Source organism: Rhopilema esculentum, chromosome 16 (assembly GCF_057945365.1).
Source record: "Rhopilema esculentum isolate cy_ngs chromosome 16, ASM5794536v1, whole genome shotgun sequence".
Lineage (NCBI taxonomy): Eukaryota > Metazoa > Cnidaria > Scyphozoa > Rhizostomeae > Rhizostomatidae > Rhopilema > Rhopilema esculentum.
This window is the reverse complement of record NC_142830.1, coordinates 14016042-14034516: the sequence shown is the minus strand read 5'-3', so window position 1 is coordinate 14034516 and position 18475 is coordinate 14016042. Positions and strand designations below refer to the sequence as shown.

At 36.0% G+C, this 18475-nt stretch overlaps 1 protein-coding gene across 2 annotated transcripts in view; it reads right to left on the bottom strand.

Moving 5' to 3' along the window:
• Nucleotides 1–9567: 9567 nt before the first annotated feature.
• The window catches only part of LOC148958352 (polycystin-1-like protein 1), a 29121-nt gene continuing 20213 nt past the window's right edge, over nt 9568–18475 (bottom strand). For both annotated transcript variants that reach the window (XM_089113072.1, XM_089113073.1), the window contains exons 34-39: nt 18263–18412; nt 17180–17314; nt 16744–16965; nt 13272–13357; nt 12436–12544; nt 9568–11381 (exon numbers count right to left, since the gene is read on the bottom strand). In XM_089113072.1, coding sequence (XP_088969198.1) covers nt 10158–11381; nt 12436–12544; nt 13272–13357; nt 16744–16965; nt 17180–17314; nt 18263–18412 — 1926 coding nt within the window. In that variant the 3' untranslated portion in view covers nt 9568–10157. The remainder of the gene's footprint in view (nt 11382–12435; nt 12545–13271; nt 13358–16743; nt 16966–17179; nt 17315–18262; nt 18413–18475) is intronic.

Here is an 18475-nt window from a genome sequence, read left to right as displayed (position 1 = left end):
TTTTGACTAATGCAAAACTTCAATTTTGGAGGCTGGGGGACGATCACATTCACTGTTCTAAAAAAAGACTGGATCGAGCTTCAAATGTGACCAGAGTGTCACCATCTGAGAAAAGGGCCCCAGAACAGTCTGTGCGAGGAGACGGCCTTCTCTGTCACCCCTAGCAATGTTTACAGCTGCTCTGGCCTTGTTTTTTTCAGCAATTATACACACACCATTGCAGCTCTCGGGTATCCATAAAGTTGAAGTATTGGTTTTGAGGAATGGCTTCCCGCTATTGTTTGGGGCCCTCTTCCTTTTGAAATTTAACGGGTTTCAAACTTTGGCGTTTCAAGACAATAGCTCGATCCAGTCTTTTTTATAGATCAGTGGATCACCTCAGATTTCAAAAACTCGCCCTCGCGAGCTCGATCCAGTCGCCCTCGCGAACTGAACTCGCCCTCGCGAGATCAGTGGATCACATTAGCAGGGCCCGCACCACGTTTAAGACCTCGTTCACACGAGACCTGGACCAGATCCACAAGTATCTGGATACTTTTTGATCCGATCCCTGAAATGGCAATGCGTTTACACGGGATCCGATCCAGAACCATTTGCGTTTACACAGGAGGTAACGCTAAAAAGGATCGGTTCTCGTGGACTGATGAAAAAACTGCGCTACTTTTAAAAGATGTATTGGACTACAAAACTGCATAGCTTGCAGATGGGCAGGATTGGGATACTGTGAGGACAAAGTACGACGACATATCATCAACAATTCGTAATAATTCTTCAACACAGTAGACTGTCAACTTATTGTTCGGTTTTCTGGTGCCAAAAAGCCACGGATTACATATTCAAACTACCTCGAATTAAAAAATATTCTGTCTCACTTTCGACAAATAACGTAGACGGATCCGATCTGGACCAGATCCACCCATCTACACGACACCCGGTCCAGATCGGATTTATACGGGATCACCTCTGAAAGCGATCCAAAAAGTGTTCGGATAGCGGATCCAAAAGTATACGGATCTACCAGTTTCCACGTAAACGCAAGACCGCAAGATTCGGAACGGATCCACTCTCGTGAAAATGGGGTCTAACTGGCCCTGATCACCTTGGCATTCTATCTCATAAGTTCGAACAACATGCTTGCAGCGAGTAGGAAGACTCGTAAAAGTCTATGGCGCACTAGTTGTGAAAGTTGTGTAGAAGCATTGGAGTGTATTACCGATTTTGGATCTTATCAAGAGCAACTTACATTTATCAACACTAATAAATTTTTTCTAGAAAATTCTTAACATTTACAAAAACAGGCAAATCACATTTCCCATGCCTACTACAGCTTTCGTTCTAATTCTGTCGTTTCCAGCTACTGCTCTTTCCATATTCCTGTTCAATTGTCTTTTCGATATGAAACTGTAACTTTCTCAACAAAAACTTATTTGCCACTGGTCTTTCGATTTTTTTGCTGGTTTGACCAATGGGTAAAGTTCTGTATAATTAAAATGGGAGCTCGAAACAAAAGAATTCTGTTTGAAATTTTCCAATGAATTTCAAAAGATACTTAAGATTAGCCTATGCCTTTTTGGATCAACTGCTTTTCTAGTTTGACCCAAATTTGAGACAGAGAGTAAATGTCTGAAAATCTTGCCAAATCATCAGGAGAGTCTTAAGGTAAGCCCACTACCAAAACTGTTTCTATTTTTCTCAAAATGCAAAGGTAAGATAGCTAGCAGACATATCCATGATGAAATGGGGTGCGAAGATTAGATCTAAATTATTGCACCAATTTTTTTAAATAACTGTGAGTTAGAGACGTGGTTGCAAATCTGGTAACCCACTGTTTGTCTACTAGGCAGAGAGAATCGAGGGTTAGCTTGTGCCAATCAATGGGTCGCGGGTTTTAATAAGGGAAGTCAAAGGTCGTTTACGTCATTATAACAGGGTATGAAAGCTGGATTTACCATTTTGACATTGACGAAAACAATGTCAGTCTTGATTTCTCATTCTGTCAGTCGCAAACCTGAAGTTCTGGCAAAAGTTAGTAGTATCATATTTCCTCTGTTAAATGACACATTTCTACTATCCTGATGATCACTGTAAACATCATCTTGCATTTTAACCAAAACATCCCACAGGTTTGGATGCTAGGGGAATTAGTGCCCAAGAGCAGCTTTCAATGGGGGTCTACATTGGCACCCTGCTCTTCTCATAAAGTCCACTGCATTGCAAGTTAATATCTCTACGAACATGCTACAAAAGTAATCCACCAAAACGTTACGACTTTATCATAACAAATAAGAAACCCAGTGTTAAGATGTGAAGGAGATAGAACAACGCATGGGCTCGAAAAAAACAGAAAGATAACTTAATATTAACTTCAATGGCCTACACACATAACTGTAATATTACAATCTGAAAAACTATAGAAACATTGGTCACATGAACTCATTCTCCTGCGCAAGGTCTACTAGGATACTGCACCCAGCCGCAAATGAAACAGGTTTGACCGACTATTAATTAACCTATACTATATCTAAAACTAAATGTGTCAAATATAAACCAATTACTATATCATATATAAAGATGCTATAAAAACTTTTCTGCCGATCAATTTAGCGAGAGTCTTCAATGTTATTTAGCTACAATACTTAAGACAATGTCACATACGACGTATTCAGCAAACACTGGTTTCTGCTCTCGATAAACATGTCTCTCCTAAACCGAAAGTAGTGAGATCATATAACGTGCCTTTCATGAGAAAAGACATTAGAAATTGATTATGCCGAGATTCTTAAGCGAAAAGAGAGTTCAATAGAAATAAGACAGTCTCTAACAGGAAAATGTGCAAAAAGAAATAAAAAATATGCTAAATTGATAGATATGCTAAAATATGCACGTAAAGAAAAACCAGATGTAAAATTTACTAATCTTTATAAAACCCGACTTTTTGATGAAAATACAACTACATCACGATAATGTCGATTAAAATCCTTTGATAAGTATCGCAGTATTATAAAATCAGGTTTAACTTTAAAAAAGTAACTTCCAAAGATGTACAAAGATTTACGAGAGATAAATTACAGCACAGAAGAAAACAAGTAAATCTATGGTAAATAGCATTACGATAATGTTACGTGAAAGTTCTTAGAATGTTGCTTATGGGCTTATCAAAACTTCAACAAGCCAAATCATATGGCTTTAGCGACAACGCAATGGAATTTATGTTTAATTATCTTCACAAAAGTAAAACAAATTAAGTTAAATTCAGATTTTAGTAGTTTGGTGGAAACAAAGCAGGGAGTTCCTCAAGAGTCAAAAATTGGCCCATTAATGTGTAAAATTTACATTGTTGACCTATTCCTTCGGTGGAACAAAAACGACCTATTCAACAACGTAGCAATTTGGTGGGTGGAATCAGAATAATCTATAATTGATAATTGGATTTGTGAGAATTTTATGATGCATAACGGTGAAAATGGCTCTCAGTGTCCTAATAAGCATAGCTTCTCAGTGTCCTAAAAACTACCTTCGAATGCTAGGTAGAAACAAATACAAAAGCGAATAAAATATAAATAAAAGTTCTATCAAAGAAAGTAACAATAATAAATTGTTAGGAGTTATATTGGATCAGCAACTTAAGATAGAAGAACACATTAAAAGCTTTTGAAAGAAGCTGGCAAAAAAGGTTTAGCCAGGGTTGCTTCTTATATGATTGAATCTAAGCGAATGCTTTTAATGAAAACATTCATATGTTAATTTCTGTCCTCTTATTTGGAGGTTTTAGAGTAGGAAAAGTAATGGCTAGATAAACAGGTTTCAAGAAAGGATAACGAGAATAGTTCATAACCATTATCAATCAATTTTTGAACTACTAATAACAAAATGCCTCATTAAATAAATTTCACTATCTTGCGATTAAAATATGTAAAACTTCTACCGATTTGAATTAACCTTTCATAAATAAAAATTTTCCCATGAATTATTGTGTACATAACTTAAAATTCGAAACAGCAGATCCATGTCACAAAATATCAAGACTTGAGTCAATGACATATTAATGTAGACAAACATGGAACTCGATCATTAATGAATTAAATACTTCCCCGCTTAACACATTTTTTAAAAAAATTAAGAATTTTCATCGTTCATTTGTACTTACAAAAGCGGAAATTCATTTTCCAGGTTGGGGGGGGGGGCAATGCCCACAAAATAAGCAAATTTGGCGACAAATTTGCATAATTTACCGACAAAAGCGTGTCTTAACGGACAGGCACTTGTCCCCCCCCCGCAATTTCTGTCACTGTGTACTTGTGACTTTTACAAACAAAACACACGCAACATTAGTTATGTATTTGTAATGATTTGTATAGTGCAATGGGGATTTAATCAGCTGGTAATCAGCTGTAGTGTAGCTAGATATTGTACCAACTTTAAATAAAGAAATAAAATGGCAGCATATCCTTCACATCGCTTCTCTAGCATATGATGTTTCATAAAATGTCCAGTCTAAGTCATCTCCCCAAGAAACTGATGACATGTTTCTGATTATTGGCAGAGCCCGGTCGTCCTTCCTTTTAGGAGTTTTAGAATCCATAAACTGAAATATAAAAACTGCCATTATGTAATGTAGACACGAGTTCGTTTCAACCCTTTATTTCCAGTGGTGCTAGTCCCAGTCTCAGCGAGTAGTTGTTTTGAATACGTTCCGTTTTAGCATTGTTGCATAAAAGATTGGTAAACGATCCTGGGTGTTGTGGCTTGTGTTGATGTTGAAGAAGAAAATTTCCTTTCAAAGGGTCACTTTATGCTGTAAATTATTAATGTTTCAGTTTGCTAATGTTTATACATCGATATAATAGCTCAAAATTTAGCGTGGGTAATTAGCTCTCCAAGATTTTGTTTCGTCTTATTGCAAAAGTCAAGGACTGTTTCTATAGATATAATGTACTTCTTTGTCTTTCAAAATGATGTCCCAATGAGTTGTGAGAATTTAACGGATGTTAATAGCTCGATTGCCGTATGGTGTGCTATAAAGTTGCATGATAAAAAATATCTTTTCACTAAAGTGGCCGTGGTTGTGAGAATTTCACGATTCAATTGAATTCATTATTGACTTATTCCAAACTGAATCCCTGCAGCCATGTCTATAGAAGCTCTAGTTCGTCTGAATTTTTCAAGATTCCTGATGAGTCTGACGCTTTCTTGACATTTTCATAAACATTTTCTGGCGTTTGAAGTGCTGTAATTTTAAAACATATCTCTGGGAGATACCCATGGAAACCCATCCCTCACACCCTTTTCCTGTCTCAACGTGCTCTTTAAAAAATTATGATGAATCAAACACTGAGCAACTTGAAAAAGGACAAATCTTTATCTAAAACCAAGTTTTTTGCATGATACGTTCATGATTTCAAATATAAATTTTTAACGTGAACAAGATGCTTCTACCAAGCTCAAAGGACTTTCTCAATAAACAAATCTCTTCCAAAGGCAACAGCCTGTTAATTAAGTATAAATCTTGCAACAATCGTGCAAAATATGATACCAGCATGAAAACTTCTCAACCTATGTAGTTTGAGGTGTAGAATATGATGCAAAGCAGATTCAAGCTTAAAAGTTCCTCTGAAAGCTCTTTATAGAACGTTGAACTTTGTCCCAGTCCTCATAATGAAGAGTCACTTGTGAGCGATTTAGCAATTGGTATGTCTGCAAAATTTGGTATTATGCATGAACACAGATACACCATGAATTTTAGCACCATAACCATTGATTAAAAGAGCAATGAAAACCTCATGTATGGGAAAGTTCTTAATTTGAACCAAACGGAACTTCCAACAATATATTGCAAAGTATTTGCTACTATGAGCTGGGTAAGTTGAATGCAACGAGAAGAGGTATTTAAAATTAAAACTGGAGTAAATAAGAAACACCGCAATGCGACAAGAATGAACAACAATAAATACACGTAAATTAATGAAGGCTAATATTTCGCCCCGGCATACGGGGCTTCATTAGAGCAAAACTAAACGGACTAAAAATGTACACATTTAAAAGAGGCGATGGTGGTGTCGGATTGGGTTTGTTTAGAGAGAGGGATGCTGGAGAAAACGACACACGATGAAAGAACCAGTATAAAATTGCCTTCTACATGCAAAAAGTGCCTTACCTTAACTTAAATTTTGTTGTCTCATTTGATATCCACCAAAAAGGCAGCATACAGCATACTGTCATTTATTTTTGTTAACAAAAATGAATTAAAAGTAATAGTATCTGATAAAATGTGAATCTACCATGCTATCAAAGTTACAAAAGCTTATAAAAAGTTGGGATTAGCTTTAAATTCATCAAGATTTATCTCAATATATGTCTTAAGATTGAAGAAAAATGGATCAAAGCTTTTTTCTTCACCTTGAAAATAAGGTATACTGAGAATCTCCTGACACTCTACATATATTCTCCAAATCTAAAACTATGGTTTAGAGTTGTGGGGGTAAAAGTGACTTCAATTAATTAATTTGTTTGCCCTTGGATATTGAATTTGCAGCCTTTCTCTTAAAACCTGCATACTTGATATCTTCAATGCTAAAGTATTGTAACACCTTAATAAAAACGATAGAAGATAACTATTTCAAGATTATACAAGATGATCAGAATAGGGGATTTCTGAATCATTCAACCCATACAATACTGATGATTTGAATGTTGATTGCATAATTTTATTAACAAACCGTCCCAAGCCATTCCTCGACAGCAAATCTATATGCATATGAATCCTTCAAAATAACTCTTAATTTAGATGGATCTGCTGGGCACGAAAAGAGGAGGTTTTATCCGAATCATCGCCAAGAGCAAAGATCCGATCGTCCATGTGCATTATGCAGTGTCAATAACACACGATCACTCTGGAGAAGAATTTTTTTTTCTCTTACAATGCAATGCAGTAAAGAGAGAGTCTGTCACAATAAATTAACTTTTTAGCTATACTTTTTAGGTGTATGAAAGAAACAAACGAATTTTCAACGATTGTTAAAACACGTTTACTTTCGCTTTTGCAATGGAACTTGCCTATTGCCTTGATTGTCCGTTAGTAATTCCGTAGTTTAACTAGATATAACTATGGTTGGCTGTAATTCTTTTGTTTTAATTGATTGCAACTTTAAGTTCAAAATTTTGAAAATCCCATTGAAGTTAAGGATAATTTTTTCTGCACACTCTCAATGCACAGTTATAACTCTGAAAAATAAAACTGGACCTGAACCAGATAACAGGACTTCCTGCTACTATTCGCATAGTTGTTTCGAACTTTATGCAGCATCAAATTCTCAAACAGAACTACAGCCTTAAGCAGCATTTTGCTAACCCGGCTTAAAACAAAAATGAAGTCGAAAATTATCCTTTTTTGCGTTACGTTCTCACTAACCCACTTGAAAAACGGATAAGTTCAAAAACGGGTCTCCGAGTGGATCATTTTTTAACCCAGGTATCTTTTAACCAATTTGTGGGCTAGTGGGAAAGCCAAACCCAGGTAGCTTTTGATCCACTTATAAACAACAACAACAACAACAGCAACAACCACAACAACAACAACAACAACAACAACCACAACAACAACCACAACAACAACCACAACAACGTTATACAAATAATTCAACTACCATTGTTGTAAATCCTGATTTCTCTCACAGCTCAGCGTGATTTTTTCTGTTTATCATAATAGAAAACTGATTTACCCGAAGTGTAGAGGGCTAAGGACACTTTTCAAGCCTGGGTACATTTCAACCCAGCCTAGAGGAAACGATAAAAAACGAGTTAGAACGAGCTTAATGCAAACTTGCGTTGCCATTGACTCACTTTAAAAACGGATACATTTTAACCCGTTTTTGTTTTAACCCGGTTAGGTAGAAGGCTGCCTTAAATGTAGCAATTGGGAATCTTCAAGAAATCATACTGTAGCACAAATATCTTGATGCGTACGTTAACCCATTCACATGTTTAATTGTATCGTATTTCTGGTACCATATCCCATCTAGGCCGGAACAAAGCTGAATTTCAGTGTTCCAAACAGGCTCTACGTAAAAAGCATCAATATATCTTAATCAAAATTGAAGTATTAATCAGATGGCATTAAATGCAGAGACAGGCCAGAAAGAAGATTGATTGAATGAACTTAATTGACAAATTTAATAAACTTTCATACAACCTTCTTCTTGGTAAATATTTAAAGATTTCTAAACAGACCTAAACACATTATTTACCATTGCCATTTACCAAGACTTTTAATGAACTGTAAAATTTCAAAACTACGAAAAGCAACATTTCTCTAGAAACTGACTCTGAAAATAAATGAATAATGGCTGGCCAACCAAATCAAAACAGCGCAAGCAACATGATAAATAAAACTTACAAAAAGTTCAATGGGCAAAGATCTGCTACAAAGACAAACATTAGTGACGTCGCGATGAAAGGCCTAGTTTTCTTACATTTGATTTGATTCAGAAATCTTCCTTCTCAAAGAGATTGCGAATTTTCAAAAACTTTTGATGGTAAACTTTGGGATGGGAGTAGGGGGTGAGGTGGTGGACTGGGTGGCCTAATTTCATTGTTATTTCGAAGTTTTCAGAAAAAGGGTGGCCTAATTTCATTGGGATTAGAACGTGATCGATTGCAAAGATGAGTTTCAGGAGAATTGAACATGAGTGTCAGTAAGGTTTTTTATTTTGTTTAGGATGATTACTCGGCGGCCTAAAAGGAAAAGCTAAAAACTTTACATATCTGAAGCTTAGGATTATCAGATCATACTAGGCTGCCGAAAATCAGGAAATACGTTCATAAATGTTAAACAAAGATTAGAAAGCCATCCAGAGGCCATACTAATGTTCAGTGTTTGCGAAAACGTGCCAAATTGCCGAAGGCTAGTGTCAAAGAAAACCCTAAATTCAAGGGTTAGCTGTGGACCCCATTCAATTTGTCAACCCAGTCATGTTAGGTTTTACATCACACTTAATAAAGTTCAACTTTGTCAATCAAACATTTAGTTTGAATTAATTTTTTGTCATGATGGTTGTGGATGTGGAGGGCATAATTAGACAAAGAGCTACATTTGGAACTTCAACACAAATTGATATTGTTGTGATGATTTGATGGCAGCATATGTCAACGTAGGCCATTACAAAAAGTTAACTTGAAGAGAACTCAAGCAAGTAACAAAACATGAAAGGGCTTACACTCTTATAAGAACAAGCAAATTTAATTTCAGGGTGACTGCTCTTAATTTTTTCGAAAATCTGAGGCTGGACTGTTCTTAATTTGTTCTGAAATTAATAGGGTGTAACCAGTGCAATTGCTAGCTTTTTTGTCTAGGGAAGTGTTCAGGCCTTATTTTGAATGAAATAAGTGAGACAAACTTCATTTGCCACCATGTTTGAATATTCACCGAAAAAGCACCCACACAACACTAAAAATCCTCGATTTTGAGATGAGACATTGTTCAAAATTGCATTTCGCAGAAGCTTAGCCTCAGCTTGTTCTAAATTTGCTTTTAAATTTTGAGCAATTTTGTGGCTCGTGTTCTTATAAATTTATTCTTATAAAAAGAAAAGAGTGTAAGCCCAATTATGTTCTGGTACTTGCATAATATTCTGCATAACTGGTCTGCATAACGTTTTTTACTATCAAGGACAAAAATCGATTTGAAGGAGGGCTATGATTCTTAAATCTATCCTTCATCTTGTAAATTTTAAACATTATTGAAATACAACTGAATGCTACCTTACACCTTCAATTTAGGTTACTTTGGAGTCATAAAAAGTCAATAAATCTAATCAGTAGAGCTACCTCACAAGACTATCAGAATAGTTAGACTCAGGACAGGTTTTTGTCGTATACTTCAAGCTGTAGGAGATGACATCAAAACAAAAGCTAGAATTCTGGCAGGCAGCATAGATTATTAGCCGTGGTTCAAAGAAGAAATATTTCATAGCCTATGTATTTATTCAAAGTAAAAATTGCTCAGATCAACTGTTTTCTATCAGTTCGATTGAATTATGACTGCTGTTAGAAAATAAACCTATGACATTCTAAAATGATGCAAAATATACAAAAGACTTATCAAAAATAAATTCTGAATTTAATCTCTACATTGCGGCAACTGAAGATATTTTAGTTCAATCCTAAATCTCTAAAACATCACTACAAACCTCACTGTCTTCGTTATCACTACTTCGCATGAACCCACTGTCCAGACTAGGAGATCTTGTCTTGCTTACAACTAGGCCTCCATTGATCTGCTCTGGCGGGCTTTTCGGCAATGAATGCGTGCTGACTGATACCGACCGTGAGCTTGCAGTATCGACGCTGAGCGGGCATACCTGTGTCCTTTTGAATAAAATTGGCTTTTTCTTGTGTGTCATTATCTCCTGAACGGAAGGAATCTTTGGCCTTCGAAAAGGTGTCGTGTTTTCGTTGAATTTAGGAGCAAATTTGATGTTGGTTGCTACTGACTGTAAAGCTTTAGGAAGCAACGATTGCTCGTAGCGCAAGTTTGATGTTTGAATGGGAATATTTGGTCCGCTTTTCTCATCCTTATCGAAGCTGCCAACTTGTCCTTGGTGGGAAGAAAGGCAAGGATCTAAGTTATGTTTTGATGATACTTCTTCGTCCTCAAGCTGGGTGTCTACCTTAAACTTTGTGGAACAGTTTTTAATCTTTTCAAGCGTCTTATTGCGATGGAGTAAAGGCAGTTGAATTGGCGGAAGCGGCTTCAACTTTGCAGACTTCTTTGGAAATGGAGGCTGTGACTTTGGAAACGCATCAAACATTTCTAGACCTTGCTTCACTTCGCATTCATCTGCCTCAAGGCGTTCACGTGAGTCCTCTTTAGGCTTCTTGGACGACCAGTTGCTAACTTTTTCAAATGTTTTTCGAGAGCTAGACTGGGGAAGTTGTATCTTTGGGGGTGGCTTTATCTCGGCCGGTTTCACTTTAGGAGTCCTGAATGTGCTCCAGCTTGTCTTTACAAAATACCTACCACCGAATATGGGCGACATGATTTGGCCTAAGCTACCGAGGCGCTGTCTTGGTGGTTCCAGATAATGAATAACAGGCCCTTCGTATTCATCATCACTGTTTGAACTTGAAGGGTAAGCACCTCTGTAGTCGCCGTATCGATAGTAACCACTGTCCTCTGAATAAATGCTTTCTGATGTAAAGCTTATACTGTCCTTGGTGCTGAATGAACTCGGGTAGGCGGCCTCTTCAGAACTGTCCAGTGTGTAGTCATCTTCAGCTCCCACCTGCTTGCCAATATTTTCCGCAAAATCACTCATGTCGTATAGATTGCTCAATCGAAAGATCACTTCTTCAACTTGATATTCTATCTCGTCGTAGATATTTTCCTACAGCAGAAAGTTAGGCGAGATAAAACCCAAGTCAATGTGTGTACCTTGAAGGTACCTTGACATCACCAACAAAAAGACTATTGAATGACGAAACATGATTTTGGGAGGCTGACAGATTCAGCTTATGTATGTGTCTTGTATGGCATATTTCAATATAACAATTGTCAAATTCTCATAAATTCAAATTCAAATTCAAATTCAAATTCAAATTCATTTCATATTCAGCAACAATTTACAAAATTAGATGTCAATAAAGCGATTAATATTGAAGTATAATTAGCAAATTACAATAGCATATTTTTTTTTAATAATATAGTTGCCTAGGATGCTAGGAGGAATCGGGACGGTTTTCGAGCCCAATACCCTAAATACTGAGTTGAAAATATAATAATGGTAACAATGAAAACCAGATTATATTACAGTGAAAACTATTGAAAATGATATGAATTCAAATTCTGAGTTTAAGAATTGCAAGGCAAAACAGATTTAGAAACGAAAAACAGATTATCGCCAGAATGAAATTAAGAAAATCAGTTAATTATAAGGAAAAGCTAACGAATTTGTTTACAAAAAATTAATGATAACAAAGTAAAGTAACATAGTAAGTAACGAATAAAACTTAAGATATGCGAGAAGTTCTCCAAAGATGAGTCATCATTTTTTCTAAAAAGCTTTCGAAAAATATGCAATAAAAACTAAAGAATAGGCCGTCTAAACACAGAATAGATTGACAAGGTGTCAAATTGTTCTCCAGAAATTCCTCACGGATCAAAAACGGAAAAGCAATAATGCTTAGCTAACCGAGGATTTACCCTGGAGTCTTCTGACTATTATACATCCTAAGGCTGGTCTAAGCAAGGAAGTTTTGGTCCCCTCCGTCATATTTATGAGTTTCGTGAGACTTTGCGACCTTTTCAATACAAGGCAAAGAGGAATCTCTAACAGGCAGCGGATTTTTGATCATTTCACTAGAGGAGTTAAGTTTCTCAACACGTACGCATTGCAGAATTTAAAAAGTACCAATTTCATTCGTATACTATGTCATACTAACCAAAGGAAGATTGCAGGATTTATATTTGTCTTCCTGTCCTCCAAAAAATCTTTTCAGAATATTACTGTAAAGCTGCCACCAGGCTTTTTTGGAAGAAAGCTTTTTAAAGCTGAAAGGAAAACAAACAAATATTCGTCTAAGGAAGCTTGAAATATTCGTCTAAGATAGCTTAAAAAATCAATAAATGTTAAATTTACGTTTGACTTTCAATTTAAGACTAGATATTCTTTCAAAATGAAGAAAGACCATTAAACTAAAACCAAGATAAAATAAGGAATCAAGATAGTCTAACTAAAACCCCTCGATTTACCTCCCTTTTCGCATCCCGATTTTCGGTGGAACGAGCTCTGTTGTCCGAAACAAGACCACCTTTGACAAGAGCAAGCCTTGGCAAGACGAATGAGCCGTTGCTCTTACATTTCTATCATATTTTAGTAAGGTTTCCAGCCACTCTTCCTTCGCCTGTCTTGTACGGTTTTGTATGTCCTTTGCGAAGGCATATTATTGTTAAAGCGCTCAAACGATGGATTCTATCGACACCCATAGCTGTGAACAATCAAACTCGCGGCCAAAAACAGATCATGAATAGATCAAATCGTCACTTTTTATGAATAAGAAGACGAAAACTCATTCTTTTAAAATTCGTAAGAATTTTCAAGGTAAATGTCCAGTCTCTTAGATCAAACGTCATTACTGGAAGAAGAGATTGTGTGATTTTTTTAAGACGGGTGAAATTAAAGTTGTTGTTGATATATAATCGAAAATAAGATTAATTATGAAAATTAATATGAAAAATATGTTGCTAAGTGAAGTATCCGAAAGAAGAATTTACTTACAATAATCCCAGGCTTTTAAGTAACCGTGTCCTTCTTTTCCTTGGAGTTTTTTCTACCTTGAATCGTCCGATGAAAAAAATCGCGGACTAAAAAAGAAGGCACATGATATAATAGGACGACACAAAAAACAACAATAAGGGATCTGCCTATAGGAGGCATGTTACAACGTTAGGACTGACGACATGTTTCCAAGTTGGTGTACAGAATAATGCTGACGATATTTTGATCCTATTAACACACCAATACATCACTACATATCAGGCATACGAACTACCTACCCTAGTTGCAGAAATCCAGTTTTCATGTAAAGAGGAAGAGTCAAATGTGGCAGCAGAAGGAAAAATGCTTCTAAAAATATGACATATTGTAATTGAGACCGACATTGTAGCAAGACCGACATCTGTGGGCCTCTTGTCCACCTCAAAACTGCATTCAGTGTTCGCCACCGTGGTCCAATGCTTGTTGAACAGACGAACAAGAGAAAATTTGTCAATAAGTTATTATTGCGCATGCTCTCTGACTCCAGGGCGGAGGGTTGCCTCACTCAATTGAAGATTTTTGCTCGCTCGTATACCTAACAAAGGCTACGTTGAGGCTCTCTTGAACTCATCCAAGTTTTGACACGGTCCAAACCACTGTAATTCGATCTTGCTTGAAGTAATCCATTAGCAAAAAAACCGTTCTTTTAGTTGCTATAACTTGGTTAATTAGGAATAGATATAACTGATGATACAAATATCAAGATACTCCACAGCTTTCTTTCAGATTGCTTGGTTGAAATTTATAAATCCTAAAAAAGTTTTGTGATGAGACTACACTTTGTAGCTCTATTGACAGAGAAAGCTTATACCAAAAAGTATTCCTTGCTATATGCTATATTATATCCTGTTATGTTTATGTTATGTTATGCTGTGTCGTGTTATGTTTCGTTACGTAACGTTATGTTATGTTGTTTTGGGTCGTGTTATGTTACGTTACGTAACGTTATGTTATGTTGTTTTGGGTCGTGTTATGTTATGTTACGTTACGTAACGTTATGTTATGTTGTTTTGGGTCGTGTTATGTTACATTACGTAACGTTATGTTATGTTGTTTTGGGTCGTGTTATGCTATGTTGTTTTAAGTTATGTTGCATTATGTTATGTTATGTTATGTTTTGTTTTGTTTTGTTTTTTGTTTTGTTTTGTTTTGTTTTGTTTTTTGTTTTGTTATGTTTTGTCGTGTTATGTTGTGTCGTGTCGTGATATGTTGTTATGTTATGTTATGTTATGTTATGTTATGTTATGTTATGTTATGTTATGTTATGTTATGTTATGTTATGTTATGTTATGTTATGTTATGTTATGTTATGTTATGTTATATGTTATGTTATGTTATGTTATGTTATATGTTATGTTATGTTATGTTATGTTATGTTATGTTATGTTATGTTATGTTATGTTATGTTATGTTATGTTATGTTATGTTATGTTATGTTATGTCATGTTGTGTCATGTTATGTTGTGCTATGTTATGTTATGTTTTGTCGTATTACTTAAATCAATAAAAAACAAGAAATTGATCAACTAGAGCTTCATTTCTTATAAAATATTGCGAGTATTTCGAATGTATCTCTGGGTCAAGATGAGACCACACGAATAAACAAGGATCTGAAAATATCCAATATGGAAGCTTAGCCTTTAAAATGCATATCTTTACTCCTTGTACGCACTGTACAGATTACGTAATAAATTCGATTCAACGGCATTCAATCGTCTTAATGAATAGGGCTGTTCAACTTATATAAACATCCACCTTTTGGTAACAGTTTACTTATATTTCTGGTGGTGATCTATCAATTATTCTTGGTATATTTATAATAAAGTACTTTCATGAGTTTCATCTTATATAACCAAAGTCTGTCCAAAGCTTCGTTGGCTTTCAACATCAGATGCAAATGCGCAATAGTAATTAACGACTTAATTTCTGCCATCTGCTGGCAAAATAGGAAGTAGCATGTTCTGTGGTATGGAAATTAGCATCTCGTATCAGAAGAGCCACTGTGAACACGAACCAAAAGAAGAATGAAACTGAATAACGCGAACCCTTGTCTCATGCGCATATCCTGCATTTCCCCTTTTTTGAATAAATTTATTGAAAAAACCCCTACAACAATGGGAATCTACACTCGCTTCCCAACAAGTCACCTTACAAGAACTTTCATGGTCAGTGAAGAACAAGCATTTTAAGTCAAGATTTGAGAGAGCAATAGAGAGGACCGGGTGTAGAGAGCTTTAAATAGGGCAATGACTATTGGCTGAAACCTTAAAACTACTTAGGGCAGTAAATGGCGAAGAAACAAGTGGACATTAGATTAAAGCTAGGTCAATGGATTTCGTATCAGTACCGCAGTTATGTACCGCCCATGCTGGGCTGTTGAGAACTCATTTAAATTGGGCTGCAGGGAATCTGAGATACATCAATTCATAGGTTTTCTTGGCATATGTTTGGAAGTTGACACCAGTTTCTTGGCACCAGCCAGCAATATGTATTCACTTCAAGGAAAATTCTTTCCGGGTAGACAAATTCTAGGGTCAAATTGCTCTTGATATTTTGGCGCTTTTGAATCATCGATTGTTTCTAAGAATTCAATTGCGGTGGCGCTTTAAAAACTTCTCGTAAAAAGCTGTGACATGCTAATCGTGCAAACATTTGCACACATCTACCATCTCCATGATTAAAGAACCTGAGCCACTTTACAGTTAGCGATAGGCATCAAATAACTCCAATTAGAAATACACAACTCGATTTTAAAACGAAAGCAGAAATGTTTTCGTGGCATAATCTCAAAGTGCCACTCCAACCAAAGAGTCTCAGTTCCTGCAAACTTTGAAAGTAATTTCTGCTGCAAAAGTAAGAAAGCCTAAAGTCGCTCTTTTCAGAAAGAAAAACCGAGCAAAGACGAATCGAATAGACGATGTTGCTAATAACTGAGGTACAAATCCGCAGCTTCGCACACGAAGCGAAATATGTTTTCAGGTTTACGTCAATCTTATTCAATAAACTATCAAAATGCAAGCGGTTGTAACTATAAAAAAATTCATAATAAGCAGTCTTAATCAAGTTGGATTAGCTGATCAAAAGGGGATTGCAGGTTTTGGCTGGAGATGCCTTTTAAATGAGTGTGCTAGATTTGATAAGATCATAGACGCAGAACAAACACCTGGGCAATGACCGATGAGAAGAAAATGTCTGTTTTGATTTTATGGTCTTCTTCGATATTCGAAACAAAATCTGACAAAAAAAATGACTTTAGAATTCTTTAGAGACACAAAGCATGTATGCCGATTAATTTTTTTCATTATTTTGCAGATCACTGAATCTTTGACTCAAGTCACCAAAACATGCTTAGAGACTATAGTACATACATATAGAAAAATATAGAAATATAGAAAAAAAATACCAAGAATGAAGCAGATGTAGTATGACCTACCATGAGCCAAAAAGCAAACACAGCCAGGGACGCCAAGATATTATACGCAAAAATCAATGAACTGCACGGTGCAACTTCACCTAATATGGCTGAATGGCCTCTGGTCAACACAGTTGATAGTTCTAATAATGTCGTCTCGCTGTCGGTAAATGCCCATCTTGATCGTCCACGAACCAAGGTTCCCACATGAAATAAAGCGGCAAATAGCAGGCCAAACATTACCTGGGTATAAGAGAAATGATTTCACATAGCGCATATTTTGCAAGTTTGTCTTTCTGCTTTTCTTATTTTTAAGTTAAAAGCTCTACAAGAGCATGTGCAATATTCTAACAGCTTACTGAGCAGAGGTTCAAAATTGGACGGATGTAGCAATAAAAATTTGACGTATAAACGTAGGGATCTAAACAAAAGTAGGGAGGCATGTGAATCAGCCTACCATAAAAGCCAGTAATTTGGGGATTACTGTCGCCAACAAGGTCAAGATAGCTGAGACTCTTGTCAAAACGCGAAGAATCGTAACAGCTTTCAACAGGACTAAAAAGAACAGCGTCGCATAAATGATCCTTGTCACCTGAAAACAAACAGAAAGGTTAGAAACCTCGAAAACATTGTTTCATACATTCACAGACTTTATGCTAACAACCTTTTTTATGGGGCCATCTCAAAAAGCTACATTGTGTCTCTACTTTGTACCATTCTGTCATACACAATATTCCAAAGAACAGACTGTATTCAAAGATCCTTTCTGGCAAAATCTAAAGTTTCAAGTGCACAAGAGTGAACAAGTGTTCAATAATACATCTGATAAAACTTCAAATAAAAAAACGGATTGGGTTTTGTTGTTGCTTCAACATGGTTTCAACGAATATAAAAGAGAACCATAAAATGTCTGCCATTGAAACAGCCAGACATTTCCAGCTAACTTTTCGAATCTGCGGGAGAGAAGGCGCGATTGAATTTACAACGAGTATAAAGGAGTGGATGTATTTAGTTGATTTTGACTAGAAACCGTCAATGGAAACATGGGTTAATCTGGAGGCTGATCCTGTTGCAATTCTTATGAGATAAAACGACAAAACCTGCTCATGTTGTAAAATAGAAATAAAAGAATAGTCTACGGAATTTAAAATTCTTAAACCAAATATACCATAATAATGCATCGGCAACGCATTACACTTCACCTGTCTTATTTTAATCACTCAACCAACTTATGTCAATAAAGGCTTTTCACCGGGAGATTGTAATTCAGGTATCAAGTTCTAAAGCTTCGAGTTGAAGTCATGAAAAAGGGTTTATTTTGCAAATTCAGTTCTTAATTAATAAAAAGAGAGAAACATAAATGACTTGGCATTCCTTGGCTTTCCAAAATGGGTATAGCAATATCAGTTTTTTCTTCAGATGAAAAATCTTGAAACTGTCAAGTCGTTACCAATGCACTGCTTCATTCCTAAGTATACCAGTCAAAATTTCTGTGCAGAAATTTATGACCTCAAACACAGTTTAATGCGTAAACGATTACCTTGACTGATCTCAGTGCGACCGTAAGGTCTAGGAAGACGTCTGAATCATTGATATGCATCGATTCAATTTTATACAATGTCTTCTTTGCTTCAACCGTCTGCCATATCTCAGCTGACAACGCCAGCATCGTGAGGATAATCAGAAGGCCCTTTAACGAAATAAATGTTCTTAATTGTGTAATTTTACAAATTGGCAATCTGATTTAGATCCT